The 24,819-nt window shown below is 40.5% G+C and overlaps 1 protein-coding gene across 3 annotated transcripts in view; it reads left to right on the top strand.

Moving 5' to 3' along the window:
- Positions 1-24,819, top strand: part of DPYD (dihydropyrimidine dehydrogenase) — a 346,003-nt gene that overhangs the window by 161,830 nt on the left and 159,354 nt on the right. For all 3 annotated transcript variants that reach the window (XM_057402775.1, XM_057402774.1, XM_057402776.1), the window contains 5 exons: positions 2,750-2,857; positions 6,724-6,893; positions 8,529-8,739; positions 17,298-17,482; positions 24,078-24,293. In XM_057402775.1, the coding sequence (XP_057258758.1) occupies positions 2,750-2,857; positions 6,724-6,893; positions 8,529-8,739; positions 17,298-17,482; positions 24,078-24,293 (890 nt within the window). The remainder of the gene's footprint in view (positions 1-2,749; positions 2,858-6,723; positions 6,894-8,528; positions 8,740-17,297; positions 17,483-24,077; positions 24,294-24,819) is intronic.

The following is a 24,819-nucleotide window of genomic DNA, read 5'->3' as shown; positions in this document are numbered from 1 at the left end:
AGCTGTTAGCTGTTTGTCAGTATGTGAGCTGTCTGTAGAACAGACTTCAGTGGGCTGGCCGCTCAGTATGAAATGGTGTCTCTAAAGTGGATCTTACCAGCTCATGATCTCTGCCTGCCTCTTCCTTAGCCAGCCAAGTGGCTTTAAGGCGTACCCAACCGATCTGTTTTAACAAAGTTAAATACAACCCTTGTGATGGTAAATACTAAGCAACAAAAGGAACAACTCCCAGTGATGCTTAGCAAAGAGTTTGGAACTGCTGGGGTTTTTAGAGGTACAAGAACCCCCCCCCCCCGCATTTCGTTCACATTTGATATTGCAGAAATGGTTTTCGTCGAGATTTCAGCAAATGAAAATAACAGAAAATGTCATTTATGCTGACTACCTCTTAGACATTTGTTTGGTCATGTCAGCCAGGCTAAACGTTACTGAGTCCAATGCATTCACAAGTGGCACTTTGGTTTCAGTGACACTGTTCTAGTGATGAACCTGAACCTTGAACATTGCAACATTCCCATAATTCCACTCATCCTTCATATAGGAGCTCAATTACTGAAGCTGTTAAAGATAGAATAATTGTCATTATTCCATGTGAGGGTTCCCCCCCCCCCCTTTTGTTTTTTTTTTTTTTGAATGGGAATAGGTGTTAGGGAGGAAGGGAGTTCTCTTTAATTCAGGCTGCATGTCTCACTAATGACACGAGGCTTTCTCCCAGAAGCAAGCTGAGGGTTCTGAATCATAGATCATAGAATCAACCACGTTGGAAAAGACCTTTAGTCCCATCAAGTGCAGCTGTTCCCCATCACTGCCAAGGCCACCAGTAACCCATGGCACTAAAACATGTCACTGAGTTGATTTACAGATACCTCAACAGATACAGTTGTATTCCTCTGTTGTCTGCCTGTAGGCAGTCACCGAGAGCTTTTCTTCTCCAAGGTACTTTTCTTGCCATAGATGTTTTGCAGTATATACATAGGGAAAAACCTGTGCAGTTTTAACAGAGAATCTCTTGAATGCATTTTACATATTATACTTCCAATAGCAGTAAGTATTTCTGGCAGCCTCTTAAGATATCCATTATTCATTCTTCATTAGCTGATATTGCAGTCTACCCAAGAAGTACAGCGTTCAGAGGTCTTGAAGATCAGTACGTGCTCGTGTTTGCTAACGTTATTTTACTCAATATCCACCTATAGATCGGTGGTGTTAGAAAGTCAGGTGTTCAGCAACCAAGTCATGATTTTTTAATGCATAAATAGAGCTCAGGAAAGTGCTCAATAATGTAACGGGTTTGAAATGCAAAACTTTGTGACTTGTGTTATTTGCTTTTTGCCTTGTGAATTCACAGAGAGGATGGTTTCATTCTGTCAGTGGAACTGTTAAAACTAAAAAGGTGCCTTTTGATTCCCTTCTTGTATTCTGGTAACTTCAGTCAGGGATCTAGAGGTTTAAAAAACTTCCCTTGCATCAGATGGCTCAAAACAATCCTGAGCTTTCTTATGACTGAGTCTTGATCTGCTGTAATAAGAACAGACGTTGGCTGCTGCACTGATATAAAAAGGCCAGTATATAAAGAGTAGGGAAAGTTTACTCCCCTGCTTGGAACAGGACTCCTCAAAGTGCAATCCTGTTTTACTGTTGACACTGAAGTAGTGTTGCTGGGGCTTTCCAGACCAGGATAGCTCAGAGGAGAAAGGCTTGTCTGCTGTCATCTGCTCCTGAGCATGGCAGGAGCACAGATTGCTTTGCATGCTTCAGTTCTGCTTCTTGCTCTGAGGACTCCTCAGTTCTAGTGTGTTTTCTTAGAGAAATTGTTGACATTTCCTCTGTTCCAATATGTAATTATTAATTACATATTAATTAAATAATTATTAATGAGAACATTCTGGGGTTTTAGAGGTAAATATGAAGGTTGAAAACACCCTGATAGATCATTGCATTTGCATGACAAGAACGTTTTAACTTCTGTGTCAGCTAGGCTGGCTTTTTGTGCTGTCCAGATGTTCCCACAGGAGCAAGCATATACTCTGTTATAATTGGAAGATGCTTTTTGCTGCTTTCTTTTAATTGAAAGGTATTTGTTGCTGTTACTGGTTGTGAAGTTTATCCCTGTGTCTATCCTAGGGCTTCTGTATACATGTGTGCTATTAAAAACTATAAATGAATGTCAGCCAATAAGGACTTCAGGCTTTAGAGAAAACAATCAAGAATGGCAAAAAATGGTGCATACAAATACTCACAGATCAGACACGTCTGCAGCTTTGCCATTTGACCTTCTCTCCTCATTGTTTAAACTGGTTATTATGGAGTGATTTGTATTATCTGCAGGCTAGCTGCATTGAAAACTGCCTCAAAACAAAGGGAACAAACCCATTTCACAGCAGTAAGAGTTAAATGTGTATGCAGGTAAAACAAGACAAGAAGAGCTGACAAGAGACTTCTTCTCTGCAGTAGCTTCCCTGCTTTTGTACCCTGTTTTGTCTAACCCTTTCCTCTGCATTTGCTTTGGTATTTGTTATATGATACAGGTTATCCAACAATCTTGTTTTCAAGTGCCAATACTTATAAAAGATCACCAGTTATGCCAGCTACAGACTACAAACATGAAACTACAGTCATTTGTGGTGTTCTTTTAGAGACATCTAAGGGTTTGTAAAAGTGCTTGTTTTGAGGACATTTTTCAGTATGTGTAAATAATGTCATTGACATTTGCCTTTAGTTCTGATATGCCTTAAAATATATATTTTAGGTTTGCCAGAACCAAATAGAGACAGTATATTCCAGGGACTGAGAATGGATCATGGCTTCTACACATCTAAAGACTTTCTACCTTTGGTAGCAATGGCAAGTAAACCAGGTGAGTGGTATGTTTTTGTTGTAGTCACGGTCACTAAGCAGCATATCCAATTATGAAGCACCTCCCAGTGAATTCTTCTGGGGCAGGGTTTTCTCTTGTGTGTGATCAGGAAAGTCATTACAGAATCAACATCATAGAATACCAAGTTGGAAGGGACCTCGGGGATCAACTTGTGCCCATCACCCCATGTCTTTTCCGTGTGACTCCCTGGAAAAAGGGAGTCTCCATCTTCTTTGTAGCTAGTCTTTAAATACTGGAACGTGGTGATAGCCTTAACCCTGAGCCTTCTCTTCTTCAGGATGAATAAGCCCAGTTCTCTCAGCCTTTCCTCACAAGGTTTCCCATCCTTTGATCATCTCTGTGGCTTTTCTCTGGACCCTCTCCAGCCCATTCACATCTGTTTTATATAGCAAGGACCAAAACTGATCACAGTGTTCCAGGCGCTGCCTGACATGAGCCGAGTGGGATGATGATTTCCTTATGGCAACCGGTGATGCCCTTGCTGACGTAACCAGCATCCTGTTGGCTTGCTTTGTCCCAGCAGCACACTCTTCACTCCTGTTGAGCTTGTGTCCACCAGGAGTCCCATGTCCCTTTCCACAGAGGTAGATCCCAGCCTGTGCTGAGCTCCTGGGTTGTGTTTACCCTGTGCAAGACCTGACACTTATCCTTGTTGAACTTCATGAGATTCTTGTCAGCCCACTCTTCCAGCCTATCCAGGTCATCCTGCAGCATGGCTCTCCCTTCTCAAGTATCCGCTTTCCCTCTCAGTTTGGTGCCATTGGTAGACTTGGTCAGGGTATGCTTGATCCCATCTTCCAGATCATTTATGAAGATATTAAACAGGGTTGAGCCCCATATTGATCCCTGGGGGACCCCACTGGTGACAGGTCACCCTCTGATCACCACCGCATGGACAACTTGTCTACATCGTAACTTATCAGTACCTCTGATAGGAGGCTGTAGGAAACCCACAGTCCTAGAGACTGTAAAACAGTCATCGATAAAAATCTAAACATATGGCAAATCATTACCCCTAGTAAGTTATTTTTGTCATTTTGAATTATACTCCAGTGATGTCATAAGCTTGTATAAATTATCTTGATATAAATAGTATATATAAGGTGGGCTTGGAAAGAATCTGGTATTAAAGAAGGTGTTGGTGACCCATATAAACAGTTGCTTTCTATATTGTTGATAAATGATTTGACTTGATCCCCGATTATGTGCTCTGCATGTTTTACAGATGCATCTTCCTTACCAAAAGAGCTTAGAGTCTAAGACTCAGAACAACAGTAGTATGCCAGGAACTAATAAGACAACACTTGCTTCATAGGCACCAAATGCAGTCTTGTTTTATGCTTTTGCATCTTTGTTTTGAGTATGGAGATGGCTGCATTTGCTCCCCAAGTATAGCTGCTTTCAGTGGCCCAGAGTGTGAAGTCATAAACCCCAGATGGATGTATGAGATGGGGCTTGTGATTTCTGTGCCACGTTCCCTCGTGGTCTAGATTCCCCAGTGTCCAGATTGAAAAGCAAGAGATTCCGTGTACAGTTACCTGTAGTAAACCTGTAGTGTATATATATAGTATGTGGTGTTGTACATATGATCACATGTTTAACCACACATACACCTTTTTTATTAGTTTTCACCTTTTTTTATGTACAAACTGATCTTAGCATTCAGAGATTTCTTTTAGCATCAAAGATGTGGACTTGATCTTAAAGGTCTTTCCCAACCTAGCTGATCCTAAGATTCTGTGATCAACTTGGGTTGCCTGCTTATTTAGCAAGCTTTCCATAAGCAATGTGTTGAAGAACATATCTTCTGCAGCAAATTATTCTGCATATAAAAGCAAAGTTCATTACCCCATTTTATGCAAAATGTTTAGGAAGGGAAATTCTCGGTATCATCTGTCCCATCTCTCTGCTGCTTTGATCAAATGCGTTATTTATTTTGTCTTAAGCTAAAAGGGAGCTGAAATAGGTTGGGAGAAATGGGTGGGTTTGGTTTTTTTTTCATTTGATTCTACGAATTTGACTAAAATTCGTAAGTTTATTGTTCCATGTGAACTCATAGCACTTATGTACTATAAGTCACCTGCCTTCATGAGGATCTGTATAGCATTGATGTGCACCTTTGAAAGCGTTGCAAAGTAATCCTGTGGATTTGCCAGGATATGGAATGGTATTTCTTATACATTAAGTCTACAATGATAAAAAGGATGAACTTTGAAGAACTAGCCTTTTCTGAGTGACAGTAATAGATAGCCCTTTGGTGTTGTCTGTTAATTAACATGGTCTTTTTTTGCTTAATTTTCCTCGTGTCTGTCTGTAGCTGCAGCCACCTCTTGCTCTCTAAAGCACAGGGTTTTAAACTAAAACACATGTCCTTTTCTTCTTACTATGACAGTTCTCTAAATAATAGACATAATAGACTTATTCATAGTAATGTACATAGTGTGCATGCTTATAAAGTTCTGAATACCAGTATTTCATATAGTTTCCTCCAGGAGGAAAGTACAGATACAGAGACATGAACTTACCTTGGGAATGTTCTTTGTTCCCCTTGTTGTGATTGATCCATCCTAGATTAGTCCTGTAAAGGCCCTCTGAGCTGCCATTCTCCTGCTGCACTTGGGCTTTTTCCGCTGCTTAATGTACAATTTTGAAGGAGTAGGTTTGTTAAAAAGGAATGAGAAAAGTTTAGAGGGAATTGTAGAATAAGAAACCTATTTAGTAAATAGTAAATGCAATACCATATACATGGGGGGTGTGGAGGGGGAGGAAATGAGAGCATTTGCCATACATTAAGCATTCCACAAATGGAGAGATAATATGTGCGTTAGGATGCCGTTTCTCACTCTGTTTCTGTGTCTAGATTAAAAGCTTTGTTTCTTTGACTGATACTTGTTTTTCTTTCCAGTTGCATGTGCAAAGCTGCTACTAGAGCAGGATACTGGAGTTACGCTGCAGCGAGCGCCTCCTGACTGAAATGATCACAGGCTCATTGACAATATAGCTATATATCATTTATGGTATTATTTGTTAAGTTGCCATAATTTGCCTAATCAAGTTGTATTTAAACTGGTGATAAAGTTTAGCCTCATACAAGGAACACACAGAGTTTAGTTTTACGTTACTGTTTCTTGTGTCATTGAATCATCAAATCCAAGCTGTAGGTGACGAACACATCATGTTGTCATTCTCTCCAGGTAACTCTTTGGAACTCGTCTGTAGAAAGCCACTGTAGATGAAATGTTTTCTTCCAGTGGAACATGTAGGAATTACTGTCATAACACTCTTCTTTCTGCCTGATGTTCAGCTGCTGTAGAGAATAGCCTCTGAGAACCATGTCACAGCCAGACCAGTGTTAATGCCTTGTAGAAAACTAACTGAGGGGAAACTTTTATAGACTTACTACACAAAACTGTCAACAACTGGCCACCTTTTGGTGAATGACAAGCGTTCTTCTCTACAATCTGTTAAGAGGTGGTGTTGGGTTTTTAACTGGGAGGATAATGAATCTGATCAGAGAGAAACTTACTTCTTAAATAAAAAGGTCTCATGATGCTAATCTCAACCTGACAGGACCCACAATCCTACCAGTGTGTTGTCATTTGAATTCTTTCCAGATAGAAAGGTGCAGCTGCTTAGAGCACTGACTATGAAATTATGTATATGAGCATATCTTAAAAATGGGAATAAAACTGTCTTTCAGTGAAGCAGAATAATTTGATAGTGACACTCCATGCTTGGGAACTGTAAGATGCAATTTTACACTGCTTTGAGTGCAAGTACCTTTTCAGCTGTCATGCAGAAATGGTTTCTCTACTTGAAAATGGGGTTTTCCTTTCATCTTTCAGGGATGTGTGCCTGTCACTCTCCATTGCCATCAATACATGGAACTGTGATTGTACTTGGGGCAGGAGACACTGCTTTTGACTGTGCAACATCTGCTTTACGCTGTGGAGCTCATCGTGTGTTTGTGGCCTTCAGGAAGGGATTCACTAATATCAGGGCTGTCCCAGAGGAGGTAAAACTGGGTAATAGCATTTATGAGAGGGCATATTGATGGTTATTTATACAGGACCTGAATGTGTGCTACAGGTCAAGACATCTACTAAAGGTTTTCTGTATAAAAACGCTCTTCAAATGTATAAATGTTTGTTAAAGATCAGAGGCTCACTTTATATAGTCTCTGTACAAATGATTTTCCTCTGTTGTACCTGTTTCCTGTAACATCAGAGAGAGGCATTTGCATACAGGGGAAAATTGTCTCATAAATTAGAAAATACAGTAGATTTTTCTAACTTTGGGAGCACACCAGAAATCAAATGGTCATTTGAGTCTTGTACGTGACTCTACAAGTCATGGTTGGATCCTAGAATGATGCCTCCTGGCTGCTGTTTAATGAACCTCTGTGATTGGGATGTTGCTTTTGGTGCCTATAAAATCTTGTGAGAAGATTACTTACAGTGATTTTGGCTTTGAATAACTGCCAGTGGCAATGGAGCAGTGTCATTCATCACAGATTTCAGTGTTCAGTTTGATTTTCTAGGTCGGCTTTGCATGTCAGCATTTATCAGGACATCTGTACGTTTTGAAACAGACTGCTTCCTCAGCATCTCTGTACTACAGGAGGAGTTTTTCAGATAGTTTTTTGGGTTTTGGTGATCTTTTCCCATTATCATTTACTTTGTACACTTTGCACTCTTAACATACTTTAGGATATCAAGACGTGGATCTTTATTATGAGGGTTATGGTAGTTCGGTTATCAACAGATGACCAAGATGGTGGGCATCTTCCAGGTCTCATAGAAGGGGAATGGAGGTGCAAAAAAAGGTAATGGAGTGTTTCTTGATGCATAATTGCACTTTCTGTAAGAATTCTGACCATAATGACGTTGCTGAAGCCATTGCACAGACTTGTGTGCTATTCAGGTACTTAGCCACTCAGGAATCAGCTTTCGTTCTGAACCAAGATCTTTGTTAGCAGCATGGGTAAGTTCTTCAGTGTTGTCAGTACTCATCCAGTCATGCAATGGCTCTGACAAAAAGTGAAATAAAAACAGCTTCGGGTAGTAACAGCCATGCTAGAATGATGTCAGCTTGGAGATTACATGTTCAAAGAAGTTGTCTTGTGAACAGAGATCATTGAATCCCAAAGACTTTGCTAAGGCAAAATGCTGTTTGGCTTCAGCACTTTTCCCACAGCAGAGATTCAGAAGATCTGAAGTTTGGATTGTCACTCAGGAAACTTCTTTGCACACAGTAGTCAGCATTTCATGACATCTTAAAATCAGAGTAAACACTAATCAGGGCATGGACTTAATTAATAATTGGTGTCTTTTAAAAGATGCAGATTTTTACATGAGAGAACTCTTTCAGAGGAGTTACACATATTCATAGTAACAGGAACAATAAGAAAATAGAGTGGAGAAATATTTGAGTTGCAGATTTACCTGCTGCCCCTGTCTAGAGCTGCTTGATCCAGTAGTATGGAAGGCTCTGAAGTTGGCATTGAGATGATTGTCTGTACCCAGATAAATTCCATTGCAGAAGAAGGTGTGCTAGCATCCTGAGTTAAAAACTGGGTTATGGTATGTTGTTGGGTTTGGGTTGTGTACAGCAATGCTCAAGGTATATATTCTATTCTTCTACCCTACAGATGGAACTTGCCAAAGAAGAGAAGTGTGAATTTCTGCCTTTTCTCTCCCCTTGCAAAGTTGTCCTTAGAGGTGGACAAATTGTTGCTATGGAGTTTGTTCGAACTGAACAAGACAGTGATGGAAACTGGAAGGAAGATAAGGATCAGGTTGTCCGTCTGAAAGCTGATGTGGTGATCAGTGCCTTTGGCTCCATTTTAAGCGACAATAAAGGTAACCCTGACTAATGCATTCTGGAAATGCTGATTGTTGTTCTAGCTACAGCTGTTTTTTGTCCTTTGACAGTATTGTGAAATGAGTCTTCTGGAGGAAGGCTGGAGGAATTCCTTACAGGAATTTCTTTGTCCTTTAGGTTTGCCTCTTTAGAGCAGAGGAATCTGATAACAAAGGAGTTTTCTGTGTATCACCGTATAGAGTGTATCACTGCATATAGGAATTCAGAGTAGAGGTGCACTTGTTCAGTATATTTTGCTTTCCTCTCTGTAAGTGGGATCTCAAAGAATACTCTTGGGGATTTCTTCTGGTCTCACTAATTAACTTTAGAGAAACTCATTATACTGTAACTTTAAACTGAACTGATCTGATCTCTGGCATCTACCTTTTACCTATTAAATTAAGTAAGAATTAAGATCGATTCATTATTCTGGTTCAGCTGGTCTGGGTATCACTCATTTCTTGTGCATACGCAAGAGAACTGTGGCTTCTCTCATATATACCATATTCATTAAATTCACCCATACTTGTCATGGCTTGTCTCATTATTTAGTTGCACTTTATAAGCTTTGTCTTAAAAATTAACAATTATATAGTTCCATAATAAAGATCTAGAAATTGGCATGAAGGTGGCATTTCAAAGAGTGAAGGAGTTGTCTGGGTGTAGCAGAGAGCTGACGAACATGAGTACAACTCAGAACATAGGAACTGAGGAGAGCTCAGAGTGTTCTCTGACACTAGGTTAGATTGAAAGAGTTCAGGCAAATGCATCAAATGTGACTTGGAAGTAAAAAAAAAAAAAAACAACACTGACTCAGCAAGAAGACAGATTGATAAAGTGGATAGATCTTCAGCCTGGAGATACTCATCAAGCTTAGCGAGTTCTGAAAGGCTTAGTGCTCAGTGTGCCTTCCTTTCCAGGGCACAGTCATGCCAGCTAATTAACCCATGACATGTTGTCATGGTCTTTCGGGTATAACTGCTCTGACAGAGGACTTGGCAAGTGCCTCAGAGTGCATGCCACCACAAAAGATCATAATCAGATGCTGGTTCTGCCAGTGTAAATGGAATTTCAACATTCCTTAGCATAATGGGGGTTTGTAAATCTTTTCAATCAATGAAATCGTAAGTCTAAAATTGTCTAAGCAGAGTCTGAATCTGAATGAGCTACTCAGTGCTTTTTGTTCACAAGTCCAGTTCTGTATAAAGTTAAACCATCATACAGCCATGAGTCTAAGCTCTCTCCTGTAGTGAAAAGGCAGGATCAGCCTAGTTCCCTGAGGGACACGTGAAGTTAATTCCAGGACCATTCCTATCTTGTGTGTCTTACTATTGCTTTGGGATAGGTTTATGCGGCCTAGACTGTTATCTAGACAGCAGCTGTACCCTAAACAAAATCAAATTGGTAAAGTAAATCTTAGCCTATGCTGTTAGTAGGTTTTGTTGTGATTCACAGACCCTATAATAAAGGAGTGATTCTGTTTTCTCTCGCATTAAAACCTGCTTCAGCTAAAAGGTTGAACTTAGTGTGTTGCTTAGCCATGCTACTGTGCCAGTCGTGTATCTCCTAGTTAGCATTCACTGTCTAAATGAGTTGTTGTGAGGTTTTTAAATAGGAACCTAAAATGGGAGGGGAACAAAGTCATGCTGATCAGTTCTTTAGCTTGGGGGGAAAGCAGTACACCTCAGTTTCACAGTGTATTTTTGGTGACACTGCTAATAGAATAGCAATCACTTTACAAATTAAAATACCAGGCATTTGTTTTGGATGTTATGAAAATGAAAAGGAATTAGGACTTGAGGGAATCAATTGTTTATTTTGAGCGTAACCATTTTGGTTGCTTTTAAATCTATTTTTGGGCTAAGCTGTCTTAATGAAAGTCAAATTTGCTTTTCACCATCAAGTGGGATTACAACCAAACTTGCATATGTAACAAAAAGAAGCTGGGGGGGGGGGGGGGAACACCACAAAAAAAAAAAACAACAGAACTTCCCACCAAAATAAAACAAAAGGAAACCCCAAATCATCTTCTGTTCTTAGTGTTGGATTTCAAAAAAGGAAGCCCATTTTTGTATTTTGCATTCAAAAGATGGATATATTCTCTATCAAAAGGTGAAAATACTGGAGGTGCTCAAAACCAGGCAGTGTGATGACCAGACTGATATGATGTTGAACTTGACCTAGCTTTGAAGAAGGGGATGGAGTAGGTGACCTCCAGAGGGCCCTTCTAGTCTGAATTATTCTATGACTGGCAGTGTTCAAGGCCAGGTTGGATGGAGTCTTGGGTGACATGGTTTAGTGTGTGGTGTCCTTGCCTGTGGCAGGGGTTGGAACTGGATGATCTTAAGGTCCTGTCCAACCTAAACCATTCTGTGATTCTATGACTGGATGACTGAGATGCAGGTTCAATAAATGTGTTAATTGTTGCTGATAGAAAGAGCTCCGTCATGGAATCATAGAATTACTTTGTTCAGCAAGACATAAGCATGGGGGTAACTTATTTCTCTCTCTCAGATTGCAGAAATAGCTCATAGGTTAGAAAGCTTTTTATTGTCCTCAACAAGATGTTTCCGATTCTTGTCCAGTAGCTGCTACATTTGCAACTTCGGTTCCATGTGCTCACAGTAGGTATTTAGTCTGTTTGGTTTTGTAGAAATAAAATGCTGGATGTGTTTTTAAGCAACAGTTTTAGTAGGTATTCATCCTCCCATTGGAGATCATAGAAATGCATCATTAATTAAGAAAGATGGACTCCTAAGTCCATTTGATGCTCGCGAAGTTGCTAATAGACAAAACAGAAGAGTTGCCTTCTAGACTATTGTAGGAACATTACCTCTTTACTGAAAGCAGTAAAAAAAACCCTCAAAAACAGTTCAAATCAAACCACTGCAGATGGAGTAATAAATATGTTTTGCTTTTTGTTAAGGAAGCCCAGGTTTTTCAAACACAAACTGCTTTTTTTTTGACTGTACAGCTTACCGAAGCCTTCAAGGCATCACAACTGACCTATATCAGAAAAGACATGTGAAAGAATTTTGTCCCTTTCCTCATGTTTCTGCTCTTTTGCTTTGTTATTTTGGAGGCCTCTGACATATTAGTGAATGAGTGAAATACCTTCTGTCACCATTCCAAATTGCAGCTTGTCGATAGACAAATGTAATTTTGTGTACAGCCTTCTTAACACCAGTCCAGTTGGTTTTAAAGGCTAAACTTCGAATAACCATTTTCGTACCTATTTTGTTCCAGTAAGGAAAAGGGAACCATTTGGTTGGACTGCAAAATTGTCCTTGTTCTGATTTCTTTTCCTCAATTTCTGAGAAGAACGTGGACTTTCTGAAGAGAACCATGGAGAAATTATGGGAAATAGCACGCTTGGTCAACATGTACTGTAACATGCAGTGCAGCACAGGGGAGTAAGACAGGATGGGAGACAATGTAAGTTTAGTTAAGCATTCTATTTTTAGTGGGCAGCAGTAAAGAGAAAGGGTTCCCATGTATAAGAACACTAACTTTTAGCATGTTAATGTCTTATTTTATTTTCCTGGAGAGAGACAAAAGGGGAATGCAAAAATACCCGAGCAAACTCCAAATAGCACCTTTGCAAAAAACCCCATAGTAAGCTATTTGCGAGGACAAAATAGAGTATATGAAATATTTGGTAATAAGCAGCTACTGCATTGCAAGTGAAGGGTAAAATTCAATTTCATATTCCTGGGAATCATTCACAACTTTCAGATATTTTGCTTTTACTTTAGGTTTTACTTTAGCTTTCATCTTGCTTGGGACCTGCAGCAGCAAAGCCCAGGTGGCTTTACTAGAGTCTAACTACTGCCCCCCTCAGTATAGTTCAACATGCAGGAAAGAGAAATTTGCCCAAGTTGTTTACAGTGCTATTAAGCCACTCATAATTAATATTTATTTCTATAGATTGAGATACATTTCCCTGGGAAAAGGGGAAAGAACTTGCATAGCTCTTGTACGGTTTTGTTTTCCTTTGTGCAGATGACACAGAAGGCAGCAAACCTGCAATGAGTGTGGAGTTTCTTCATGCAGCTTGCTCAAATGATGAAGTAACTTCATCCTCAAAGCACTGAAGCCTTGACTATGTAATGAGAGGCTAGGAGGGCGGAAGAGAGGTGGCTGGGATGCCCCATTTGGGAATGCCCACAGGGGTGACCTGGTGTCTTCCTGGGAGCAGAGCATCTCCCTCACACCCACAGTGTGCACTTTTAGTCACCAGAATTCTGTAAGATTGTCCTCTAAAACTGAATTTATAGAGATTCACAAGATTCCTACTGAAATAGGTAGGAGTGTTCCTGCTGAGTCATTTGGAATATGATTTTTCTCTACAAATAGGTTTACGGAATGAGTCGGAGTACAGCAGTTCTACACCCTGAAATGATGAGCTATTTCCAGTATCCTGAAGTGGCTTCATGATGACTTCTAAAGCCCTGTTAACTTAGATCAGGAATTCTGCTCTTTCACCCAATGGGCATCTCTACACATTGGCTTGCTGGTGACAAGCAGAAAACAAAGTCAGTACCAGCCTGCAGCCTCTTCTAGCATACATGGCCCCAGCTTTATCCAGCTAAACCACTCCTTAATCCTGGTTCAGTGTGCTGGTGTGGCAGAGGCTGTAGGAAGCAGGATCGTGCCTTTATTTGCTGGGCATTTGGACAGGGCAGTGTCAGCAGTTAGTCTGCTGGTGCATCTGACAGCTCTAGTTTTGCATCTGAGATGAAGAAAGTTGCAGTTTGTTTGTATGTTTCTGAAGTGATGTTGCTGTTGGAAAGGAATTCTGGAAGATGGATATCAAAAATAACATCAATGAGCTACTAAAGCTAAAATTACAGGAACTTATGAAATTGGTTAAACATAAAAACCATTAAACTGTTTATTGAAGCTTCACAGATATACTGCAGCTAATGAGCATTTCTGCTATTTAAATAAGCCCAAATTGAACACACATTACATGGATACATAATTAGTCATGGCAGTCAAACACACACAGGCTCACTTTTAAAGCTTTATTTGAGGAATCTTTTCCATTTGATTTGTTTTGTTAATTAAAATATTTTTTTCTGTGTTCACTTATATTTTAATATTGTTTTTGCAAGCGCTGTAATTTGCTGCTGCTTTCCCATTTGTGTGTGTGTGCTCTGTGAATACAGCAGATTTGGACTATATATTCAGAGCTGTCCTTTTGTTTGGTGTTATTTGTGTTAGCGTCACTTGATAGCATCAGAATAATTCAATTGTATGTTGTCTTTCATCCAGAAGGATCTTTTCAAATGATATATAATACCTCACCAGGATATGGAGGAGAAGGCAGCACAGCCACTTTGAATTTACAAGAGAAAAGCTATGTTAGTTTTAGGTATGGGAGTGCATGGATTTTAAAGACTGTCTTTTCTTTACCCTGTCCCAAATCATGCACCAAAAACCCCATTAGGTATCTAGTTTGCTTACTGTTCAGTTCCAGACAACGGTTTGGAGAACCAGTATTTGTGGTTACCTCCTTTCAGGCTCAGGTTTGGCTCTTAGACTCTTTCTTAGGGGCAGAGAAAGGGCTTCTCTTTCTGCAGGTGCTCTAGGACGTGGTCCCTTCCGCCTCACGGTGTCCCTGGGTACTAGATCCAAACTGGGAGGACATTAGGAACTCTTACATAAAGATGCTTTTAAATCATGCCTTATTTTACTTAGCCTGCATCTCAGTATCTGCTGGATACTGTGTCAGCCCTGCTACCAAGGAAATGTTCTCTTCCCAGCTGCAGTAATACTGGTCAGGCGGACAAATCCCCAGGCCCTGGGGAGATGCTTCAGGTGAGGGTTATGTTGGGCATTCTTTGCACTCAAAAAGCTTTTGGTGTAATTATGTCTAGACAGCTATTTTAGCACAAAGCAACCTGAAGTTAGGTTTGAGAAATGTAATAGATTCAAGATAACAGAGGCTAGACCCTGTTTTTTCCCACAAGATGAAATAAGTTGTCAGAACTGCCAGTTTTACATAATTTCGTCTGAGAAACTACATCTCTGATAACAAGTTGCCTTCTAACACCTTCACTGTGGTTCAGTCCTGTCTCAGAGAAACAAAAATCATCTGTTAAATCCCCAATACCAACTCCTGCAGCACCAAGGGTTTTTCCAAGCATGTCTTCACAAGCCTTCATGTATTTAGCTTGCGAGAACTGTCCAGACCACATGCTGAGCTGGTACCACTGCATACAGGAAGTTATCTTATACGTGGCAAATAGAAGATGGTCAAAAGCTTTCTCGAAGCGCAGACAGGCAGAGACACAGCGAGAAAGTTAATCTATTGATGTAGGAATGTTACTAAAATAGTCTTAATAAAACCATCAGCCATTGTGAGCACTTCCCTTAAAAAGTAAACACCCACAAACCAGCAAAACCAGGCAACCAAAGCAGCCCGAATGCTCCTTTTCCAGACTGGAAAATGTCTCTGTTTGAAGGTTGTGTGATCTTTCAGCAATCCAGATATTTTTCAAGGAAACTGTTTCGTAAGGTTTTGATGCTGTTACTACGCAAATAGTATTTTTGCCGAGTTAAGCCACCGAGTGCATGCACGGTGGGAGGGATCGTGCAGGCAATAGGTCTTCCAGATAGATTCAATACTTCTGTTATGAAAACCTGCTGCAGTCTTTCAGCTTCAGACTGTCTTCTCTGAGTCTGCCTTCTGAACCAGTTGCATTATAAATACTTCGGATTAGAGTCCTGTGGATATGCCAAGGGGTAAAGGTTGGACTTGATGATCTTAAAAGTCTTTTTCCAACCTGGTTGATTCTATGAGAGCGTAGGTGGGACACGTAGGTGACAATGTTTGTGCCTTGCTTCCTATTTTGTTGTTTTGCCCTTGATTACGCACAGCCCCCGCTTTGAAATTCACTTCTAATGCATGATTTGGGTGTGAAGGAAGATGCAGAGCCTGGGAAGAAAATGTCATCGCGATGCTCTACGAGAAAGCTGCATCTGAAGCTGGTATAGACTCAAGCATGCACTGGGCAATACTTTGCCCTCGCATTGTCTTAAACTGGCAGGTTCCTCTTTTCCATATATGACAGCACAACTCCATCAGTTTAATTGACCTTGGCAATCTACATCTGCTAGTGGTGTGTCCCTGAGGGACGGTGCGTTTTTAAGCTGCATTTTATTGCAGGATCTTCACTTCCCGTAGACAAAGCTCTATTGAAACCTTTCCTTTCGATATATGCCATCAATGTTTGCTCCAAATCTTTGTGGAAATGTGATTCTCTTCATGAAGCTCCTTTGAAGTGGTTTTGCCTCTGTAATAAAACCATTAAAAAATGCAGAATAGAAATAATGTTAATATAGAGCAAGATAACCCTCCACTCCCCCTCCCCCCTTCCCCCCCCCCAGCGTTTATGTGTGTTTAATGCCATGGAGTAGAAAAACTTCCTTTCCTATTTGCACATCTACATTATTTTTAAGGACAATAATAGTTCGAGTGCAGAATGCCTGTATATGCCATTTAATAGTAGGAAAAAAATAAGGTATCTTCATATATACTCAAAACAGGAATTGCAGTGAAAAAATGCAGAATCTATTGTCTTCATGTAAGCATTTCATTTTGATTATGGCTTTATGGTTATATCCATATCAGGTTTCCAAGTGAGCCGTACTTTTGGGATGTTCTGAGTTGAAATACGAAGTGCGGATGATTTTGACTTTATTGAAACCTATCTTTTTCTGCATGAAATTTCTTTAAAAGCAAACACACTTTGTCAAAGCCAAAGCTTTGATAGCACCACATTTCCTGGTGAGAGACTGTTCCATCTGAAAATGCTCCATCAGGTTTAATAATGACCTGTCACAAAGGAGCAGAGTGTTTCTGTTGTGAGAGTTGAGAAATGGGGGAAGTAAATTTGGGAGATCTAAATGAATTTCTGGGAATTGCATCAGAAACATTGGGGTTTGGGTTTAAATGTCACAATGTAGGAAGCTGTACAAGAGAGTGGATAGCCAGTTATACAGGAGAGAAGGATGTTGATATGGGAAGTGCAGCGCAAAGCTCTGCATGGAGGGAAAAGGAGAAAATGTGGTTTTTGTTTGTTAATATTGTTCATCAGTAGGATTTTCAGAAGTGCTCCACTTTTTTTCTCTGCGAGATGAATAATGCCAGTGAGAATGACTTTGGGAATCCCAGCTTCTGGAATGTGCTCTCAGGGAGTGACCAGAAGAACATCAGCACTGATTATTTCTTGAGCCTGTGTTGAGTCAGTCACTTATTGTGACATTCATGCACATTTGTTTCCTTCACAAGTCTAGCTTTGCAGTCATTCAGGACCTGGTTACTATCCTGATACTCCCAAACTGCTGTTCTATATCATGTGTGCTGCTTTTCCATCATAGTCCTCTCAGGAATTGCATGCTTCCACTTTTCCCTTCTACTTTTCCTTCTACTGTAAATTAAGAGAAAGAACTCGGACCTGCTTTTCTCATTGTTATCAGTGTGCATTTGGTGGATTTCAGCAATGTTTTCTTTCTTCTGCTAACGTATTTTCATTCCCTTTAATTACAGTCAGAGAGGCCATGGCACCTATCAAGTTTAACAGATGGGGTCTTCCTGAGGTAGATCCAGAAACGATGCAAACAAGTGAACCCTGGGTTTTTGCAGGCGGTGACATTGGCGGTCTTGCTAACACCACAGTGGAATCAGTAAATGATGGAAAACAAGCTTCTTGGTACATGCACAGATACATACAGGTAATTGTTTTAAAGTATTTTTCCCACTGCTATCTGCTCTTAGATACTCTTAAACATAATTTCATTGTGGTTTAGATTAAATATAGAAGTTGTGAGAAAGTCATACCTTGATTACCTGGTGGTTTGAATATTACAGAGGCATTCAACTTGGATCACATACTTGAGTTTGAGTAGTTGAACCCATACTTAACACTGAAATCTAAGCAATGTGTTCTTTGTTCTTGGCCTCAGCTCTGAATTCCACTAGAGTGTAGCAAGCGTCCCTGCAGTGCACAGTGCAAGCAGAAGTCAGAATTGGGTAACTAGGGAAAAGAAGTGAGACCATCAGTGTTAAAAAGTGAAATCTCCCGGCAGTGCCTGAAGAATCACCTGGGGAAGACTTTTTTAGCCTCGTAACACTTTGCAGAGCACTCATATGATTTACACCTGAGCCACAGTTTGCCCTGGTGAGGCTAACAAACGGGACCCCAAAACCCAATAGGAAAAATGCACAGAGGAAAATAGTGCAAAGGAGAATTTACCTGAGAAAGGTGAGTTTAAGGGTTGCAGACTCAAAACCCCCTGGTAGCTGCATATTCCCTCTTGGTGCTCCTTACATGTCACTGCCCTCGTTTTTGTAGTAAAAGAGAGGGTGATTTCTAGGGGAGCTGCACAGGAACCTTCTGAGACAGGAGAGCCAGGCTGCGTGTGCAGAACCAGCTGACAAAGCATGCTCGTAGTGCAAGGAACTTTTCAGAAACACGATACATGATTCATTCTTCCACAAAAAAGAGATTGGAACAACTGAAGTTGGGACTGTAACAGCTCGCTGTCTTTCTCCCCCATCCATCTGCTCAGAGCCTCTCTGATTGCATGTTTGTGCAGTTTCATGCTGTTGGGGTCTGATTTCACTTCCTAAAAATACTTCAACTGAAAGCTTGTTGTTAGTATCTGTGCATATTTTTTATCACTTGTTCTCAAGCGCTGTTTGTGTCCTGCCTCCTTAGACCCTATGAAAATGCTGAGTGTGAAGCATCTTTAATCCCTGACCCGCTTCCTTCATTTCTCAGTGCACAGTGAATTAGGGTAACTGTGACAGGGGGAGAGAGGGATATCTCCTCTTTTTTGTCTCCTTCCTCTTTAACCTCTAGAAATACACCCATCGCTTCAAACCCCTCCTTTATCACGTTGCTTCCTCCTCAAAGCTTGCTTCACACCCACCCCACCCCCCACCCTCCACAACCCCCAGAATGTATTTAGTACCTTGGAAAAAATCTGAATAGTCATGGCTTGAGAATTAGAATTTTAAATCAAGCAGGCTTGTGGTCTTAGAGCATCGCTGGTACCCTTTGCAGGTTTCAAGGCAGCTTATTCAACCTTACAGTCTCCCCAGGAAGCTAATGGGAAAGCCTTACAGCAATCTTCATGGGAAGGTTTCCAAATGTCAAGTGTCACCTTTCCAGCTGTTAGATGAATGGGTTGCCCAGGGGCATTTATTTGGATGTGCAGCCCTTGTAAAATCTGGTTGCTGTGGTGCACAGTGCTGTAATTTGGCAATTTACTTCACCAGCAGTGTGGACCTAGTAGAAATTGTAGCAGCTGGAGGAGAGTTTGGTTTTAAAAGAAGTTGTTTAGAGGAGGATTGTGTTCACCTGATGTTTATAGGGGTGGCTGTGTGCATGTGTGTGCATGACTTCCATTCACAGCCCCAAATTCTGGAACATTCCCATATGAAATGAGAAAAGACCCTTACACACTGCCTTATTTTCTCTCTGCGGTGAGATCCTAAGGCAAGCATCCTCCCTGTGACCCCTGTGCATTGAGTACATGTTAAATGTTAAATAAATACATGGATACCACCTCTCAGTTTTCATTTGAGTTACAGCCCTTCCCCAAATCGCCAACTATCTCAGCACCGGCATCTATAAATAATGCAGTCAGCCTTTAGCAAGTAAAACTATTCCATAGGGTTTCTCATCCAGCCCAAGACCCTATCAAAGCCTGAAACTCAAACCCACCCCCCTGCCTACTTGCAGCATGCGCTGTTTGACCGGCACCCTGTTTGTATCCCAACCTACTCCAGGCAAAAGGCTAAGCAAACAGATGGGCCTGATACATGCCCTGAAACTCCAGCTCTGGCACGTGGTCAAATGAAGGATGAGATCCAGACTCAAGGACTCTCCAGCAGCAATGCCATATGTTCAAAACTGGGAGTTATTTACAGAAGCTTCTTGGCTGCTCTTATGCTGGAAACTCTCCATCATTAGTTGCCTAAATACCTCCTGCCTTAACATAGTCCTCCTGCAATATGAAGCATGGATTCACCTCAGCAGCACCTGTGTCAGCTTAGTTTCTATTAACATGACCAATCAAACCCTAAGAAAAGTTGTGGTAGAATCTACTAGAAAATAATCAGTGTTCCTAGAACCATACTTTGCAGGTCATTAGAGATCCAAATAGAACCAGCCCGATTCACGCCAGCATGTATTTGGAGGATTGAACCTTTTGTGTTATTCTGTGAATGTCATAAATATGTCTGTGAAATAATCTTGGTGATTTATTTAGGTTGGGGATTGTCATGGCCCTCACTTTTGCCTGACAGTGACTTCATGATCCTGTGCAGAAGCAATATAGGCTGTTGTTCTCTTCTATGCCTCAGTTACCAGTCATTTCTTTTTGATCAGTAAATGGGATTTAATAATATAATGGTCCTATTAAGCGTAATTCACAATTAGTGCAGGACTAACTTCTAGTTTTCTGTGCCTGCCTTGACATCAAAGACAGCTCTTGCATTGAGTTTCTCCCAGTATTTTCTTGCTGGACCACTGCACCAGCGTCAATGCTTCACTCTGCCTCTATTCAAACACTTACTTGGGGGTGTTTTCCCATAAGTGGCAGTGAGGCTGCCATCTTCTCATTAAAATCCCTCTTAAAAAGGGACTTTTCCTCTCTGGTTCACAAGAAGTTTTCTTTTATTTAAATCTGTTATCTCCCCCGTGTGGGCAGCTTCCTTTATATTCTCCCTATCCTGAAATGTACATGATACCCTTAAAGAATAGAGGGCTGGATCCTGACTGGTATAAATTGAACTACACTAAGATGCTATTCAGTGTGAGTTTTGAGCACATCACAGTGTTCTTTTGAAGCAGCATTGTCTATTTGCAATTTTTTTCTTTATGCTGTCAAAAATATATAGGCTTTTATATCTGAAGAGTACAGTTGTTGATTCTTTTCTGAAGGTTGACTATTCTCCTATATTCCTTGAGCATACATGAATGTACATTATTTCATAGTCAATACCGGAGATGGGTGGCTCCCTGGAAGCATGTCTTTGAAGCTGTTAGTTATGGTGTCTGCTTCCTTTCAGGATAACCGAAGAACAGCTTTGTTTAGCTGGAACAGCGTATGAAACCACTAGCATGGAGATGGGTAACAAAGTACCTCCTGCAAAACAGAGTGGACTAAATGCAAGTGCGGGAAAGCTGGTATTTTAGTTGCTTACCACTGAGTAAGATAGATGTCTTTTCCAGAAGTGGAATGCCAGGAAAGAGCTTAGAGAATCTCTGCTCACTGGACAGAGCCCTGAGCTACCTGCTGTAGTTGACCCTGCTTCAAGCAAGGGTGATGGTCTAGCTGGTCCCCAGGCATCCCTTCCAACATTTGAGGTTGTATGATCTAACAGAAACATATTTAACAGAGCTTAAACTTATTTAACTAAGTTAAATAATGGGTAATCGGAGAGAGGATAGAAGAAAAACATGCAAGGGAGAAAAGAGATGTTTTAATAGCAGGCTTAAAAATAGTGAAAGCAGGAACGAGACAAAAGTGTTCAGGAAAACTCTTCCAGGTAGTAAGGTCTGTAGAGAAGGCTCTCTGTGAAAAATAACAGTAATACAACTACTCACTTGCACAGTCTATCTTTATTAAAGGCCTGAAAATGGAGTTAGACCAGATCGCTTTGGTTACGAATCCTCTCCATCTAAAGGAAATGAATGTCACAGATGCCATCAGTTCTAAAGCTGAGTTCCTGTCTCTCAGCCCTGCACTACAGACTCTGCTGCTTTTGCCTCTAGGCAGATCCTGGTTTGAGTAAGGTAGGGCCAATGCATGCAGCATATTGGGATTTTTCACCACCCTATTCCAGTAGCCAAAGAATTGCTGTGACTGGAACAATGCATACGTGCAGTGTTGTTAGCTCAGCTGGTTGGAATCAAATTAGAGGAAGAATGGGCTTACTTTGTGTCCTCCATTCTTAAAAATCAAGGGAAGAGTTACTATAACTAAACCTTTGCCTGCAGGCTTTCTTTTCCTATTTGTTTGTGCAATGTCAGGGAAATCCTTCATTATAAAGATGATTTCAGGAAGCTATAAAACATTTTCGTTTGCCAAAACTTTTGCTTTGTAGAAAACAACCCATCAGGGCTCAGTAAATTTATTTCTTTTATAAGCTTTTATTGTGCTGAAAGGAAAAAAACAGCAAAACCTCCATAAATAGAGCAAAAAAGGGAAGTGATAGGAAGGTGGGAGATAAATCTGCAAGGATGTATAGCCACTGGCTACTGAGCTGTCAGCTGCATCCTGCCCCTTGGGTGTTTTTAAAGGCTTGGTTTATTCCATTGAAGCATTTTTAACCCTCCCTCTGCCGCCTCCATGGGTCACCTCATGTTAACAAACGTGTAGCACATCTTGTGATGCTGGAATGGTCTGGATGGAATTGTTGTATTGCTCTTTGGCAGGGAAGTCTGGCAGGAAGAAAAGGTCTCTTTGCATATGGTTTGGGAAGTGGCTTCTCACTAGTTTGCATGTGATGGTATGCATGAGGCAAGGGCAGTTTTTGCATGGGTGTATTTGACCACCTGGTCATAAGTGGGTTTGTTTTCTGTTTGATCACGGAAAGCTTATCTGGGTTCTCTAGTTAAGGGTCACTTTCAAGCAACACTCATTGTAAGTAACTTGTAGAGATTAAATTGTCCTCCTTGGGAAAAGAAGCAGTGTGATGTAACTTAAGCTGTATATGAAGCACTTAATCGCTCTATAGAATCATAGAACCAGCTAGGTTGGAGAAGACCTTTAAGATCATCAAGTCCAACCATTATAGGAGTTTACAGCTATATAAGCATGGAATAGTTTGTGAGCAATCCGCAGACTGAAATGTCTTCAGAGAGAGCATTTGAACAATTCTGGAGAGGAGATAACTGCTTTCCAAGTGGGCAGTCGGGTTCATTGCTCACATGTGCATGTAGAGTGGAATTGGCCAAAAGGAGAGAGGAATATCAGCTGGGTGAGGTCAGGATGCTGGAGGTAGTTAGGTGATCTTTACAAATTAACTTTTCTCCATGTCCACTATTAACGATACCATCATCCAGGCTGGACAGTCTCAGGACTTTCAGTGCTATTAAGCTGTCAGAAAATTGTTATTGCCACCCCCAGTGTATCATCCCTGAAGCAAAGACTTGGGGTTGGAGTCTGAGCCGTGAATTCAGGCAGTCCCAAACCAAAACAGATGAGTGAACTCCGGGGTTTTGAACCAGCCTAGGAAAGAAAAGGCACTATAACAAACAAAAAGCGTTCATCCCATCCATGGTTTTTAGTTGTCATAGGTAAAAATGGGGTAAGTTCCTTTTAAAAACAAAAAGAAAACAACCTATAAAGGGGCTGTTTGTAAGGGCTGGGGTTTTTACTTTGTTACAGAAAACCTTCTCCACACCTCCAGTCATGGGGTTTGTTTTTTGCCCTGCTGAAGAAACCTTCATTTTAAGGATAGAATAAACTCTCACTCTAAGGCTGTGATCTTCTGTTGGGACTTACTAAGAACAGACTGTGCAGGGATTCCTGCTTGATTCCTTTGTAGTTTTATCAAGTCATCTGTCTGAGTGAGCAATGAGATTCACTGTATCTGCTGTGGCCGGATTGGGATGCTCTTTGGGATTTGTGCATGGGAAAAGATGTTCTCTCTACAGTTTCTCCAGTTTTAGATGCACCATTTCCATGGAAAACTTTCCACTGACTCTCCAGAGAAAAGGCTGTCTTTAAAATGAAAATACAAGTGTCTGCAGTGTCGCAGCCATAAGGTGTAGATGATGTTCTTTCATCCCAAAGCAGAGCCTTAATTTTTGTCACCATTAAATTATTCTTCTTGATACAATTAAATATTAAAACCGTAGTAGTTTTGCATCTATTGATCTGTGTCCCATTGTGGAGGCTGGATAAAATCTGTAAGTAGGAATTTGAAATACACTGAGTTTAGGTTGAATATCCTGCACATGGATACCTGTCCTTGGGTTTCACACTCTTTGTCAGTGAGCACCTGGGAATAAAACTAGAAAAGGTGTGTGTATACCCCTGTTTGTATGGCGATATAAATGAACTGTTGCACTGTGTTTATTACTCAGTTCTTTCCAGCCTGGCATAGGGTTTCAGAATAAATGCTGTTTGGACAGAACATACTACGTATGCGAGTGATTGCATGTGTTGTTGATTTGCAAGTCTAAACACAGAATACTTACACTTTTGGTTATTATATAGGAATTATTCCCTTAACAGGGTTAATAATAAATGATATAAAAATGAATCAGCAGACATTTCTGTGATTTCCCTTTGGTTGTTTTTTTTACAGTCCTTACATGGTGTTGCAGTTTCTGCTGTTCCAGAACTACCGCTCTTCTATACTCCTATTGACTTGGTAGACATCAGTGTAGAGATGGCTGGACTGAAGTTTCCAAATCCTTTTGGCCTTGCCAGTGCAACCCCTACTACTAGTTCTTCAATGATTCGAAGAGCTTTTGAAGCTGGATGGGGCTTTGCTGTCACTAAAACATTCTCCCTGGATAAGGTAAGGAGCTATTTAAAGGTATATTTAGCATGTAACCATTTCGTTGTAAGTTTGAAATAGCTGAATCTTTTGGGAATGGCACCATTAAATATACATTTATACTATTTATGCTAGTTATCTAGTATTTATACTATTATATTTATGCTAGTTATCTGGTATTTATGCTGTTATATTTATAGTATATATCTAGTATTTATACTATTTATAGTCTTTATCTAGTATTTATACTATTATATTTATAGCATTTATACAATATGTCCAGTATTTATACTATTATATTTATGCTATTTATACTATTTATCTAGTATAAAGATAGGAGGGAAGGGTACGGTACATTGTATAAGTCAACTTGTCTGGGAGGTTCCAGCAGTGCACTGTAAAGATGACATGATTTCTGGTTTTGTTTGCCATTAGTTTCTTCATATTTATTCCCCAACCTTTTAATATTAGCCAGCTAGTTAGGATAATAGTCCTTTCTCTTTTAAAATTGCAGTGCAAGTGTTTTCTGTGAGGGATCAGAATGCAA

Source organism: Pezoporus wallicus, unplaced genomic scaffold (genome assembly GCF_028554395.1).
Source record: "Pezoporus wallicus isolate ANWC-B61680 ecotype Strahan unplaced genomic scaffold, APGP_CSIRO_Pwel_v1 contig_8333, whole genome shotgun sequence".
Taxonomy (NCBI): Eukaryota; Metazoa; Chordata; class Aves; order Psittaciformes; family Psittacidae; genus Pezoporus; species Pezoporus wallicus.
This window is presented reverse-complemented; position numbering and strand designations above follow the sequence as displayed.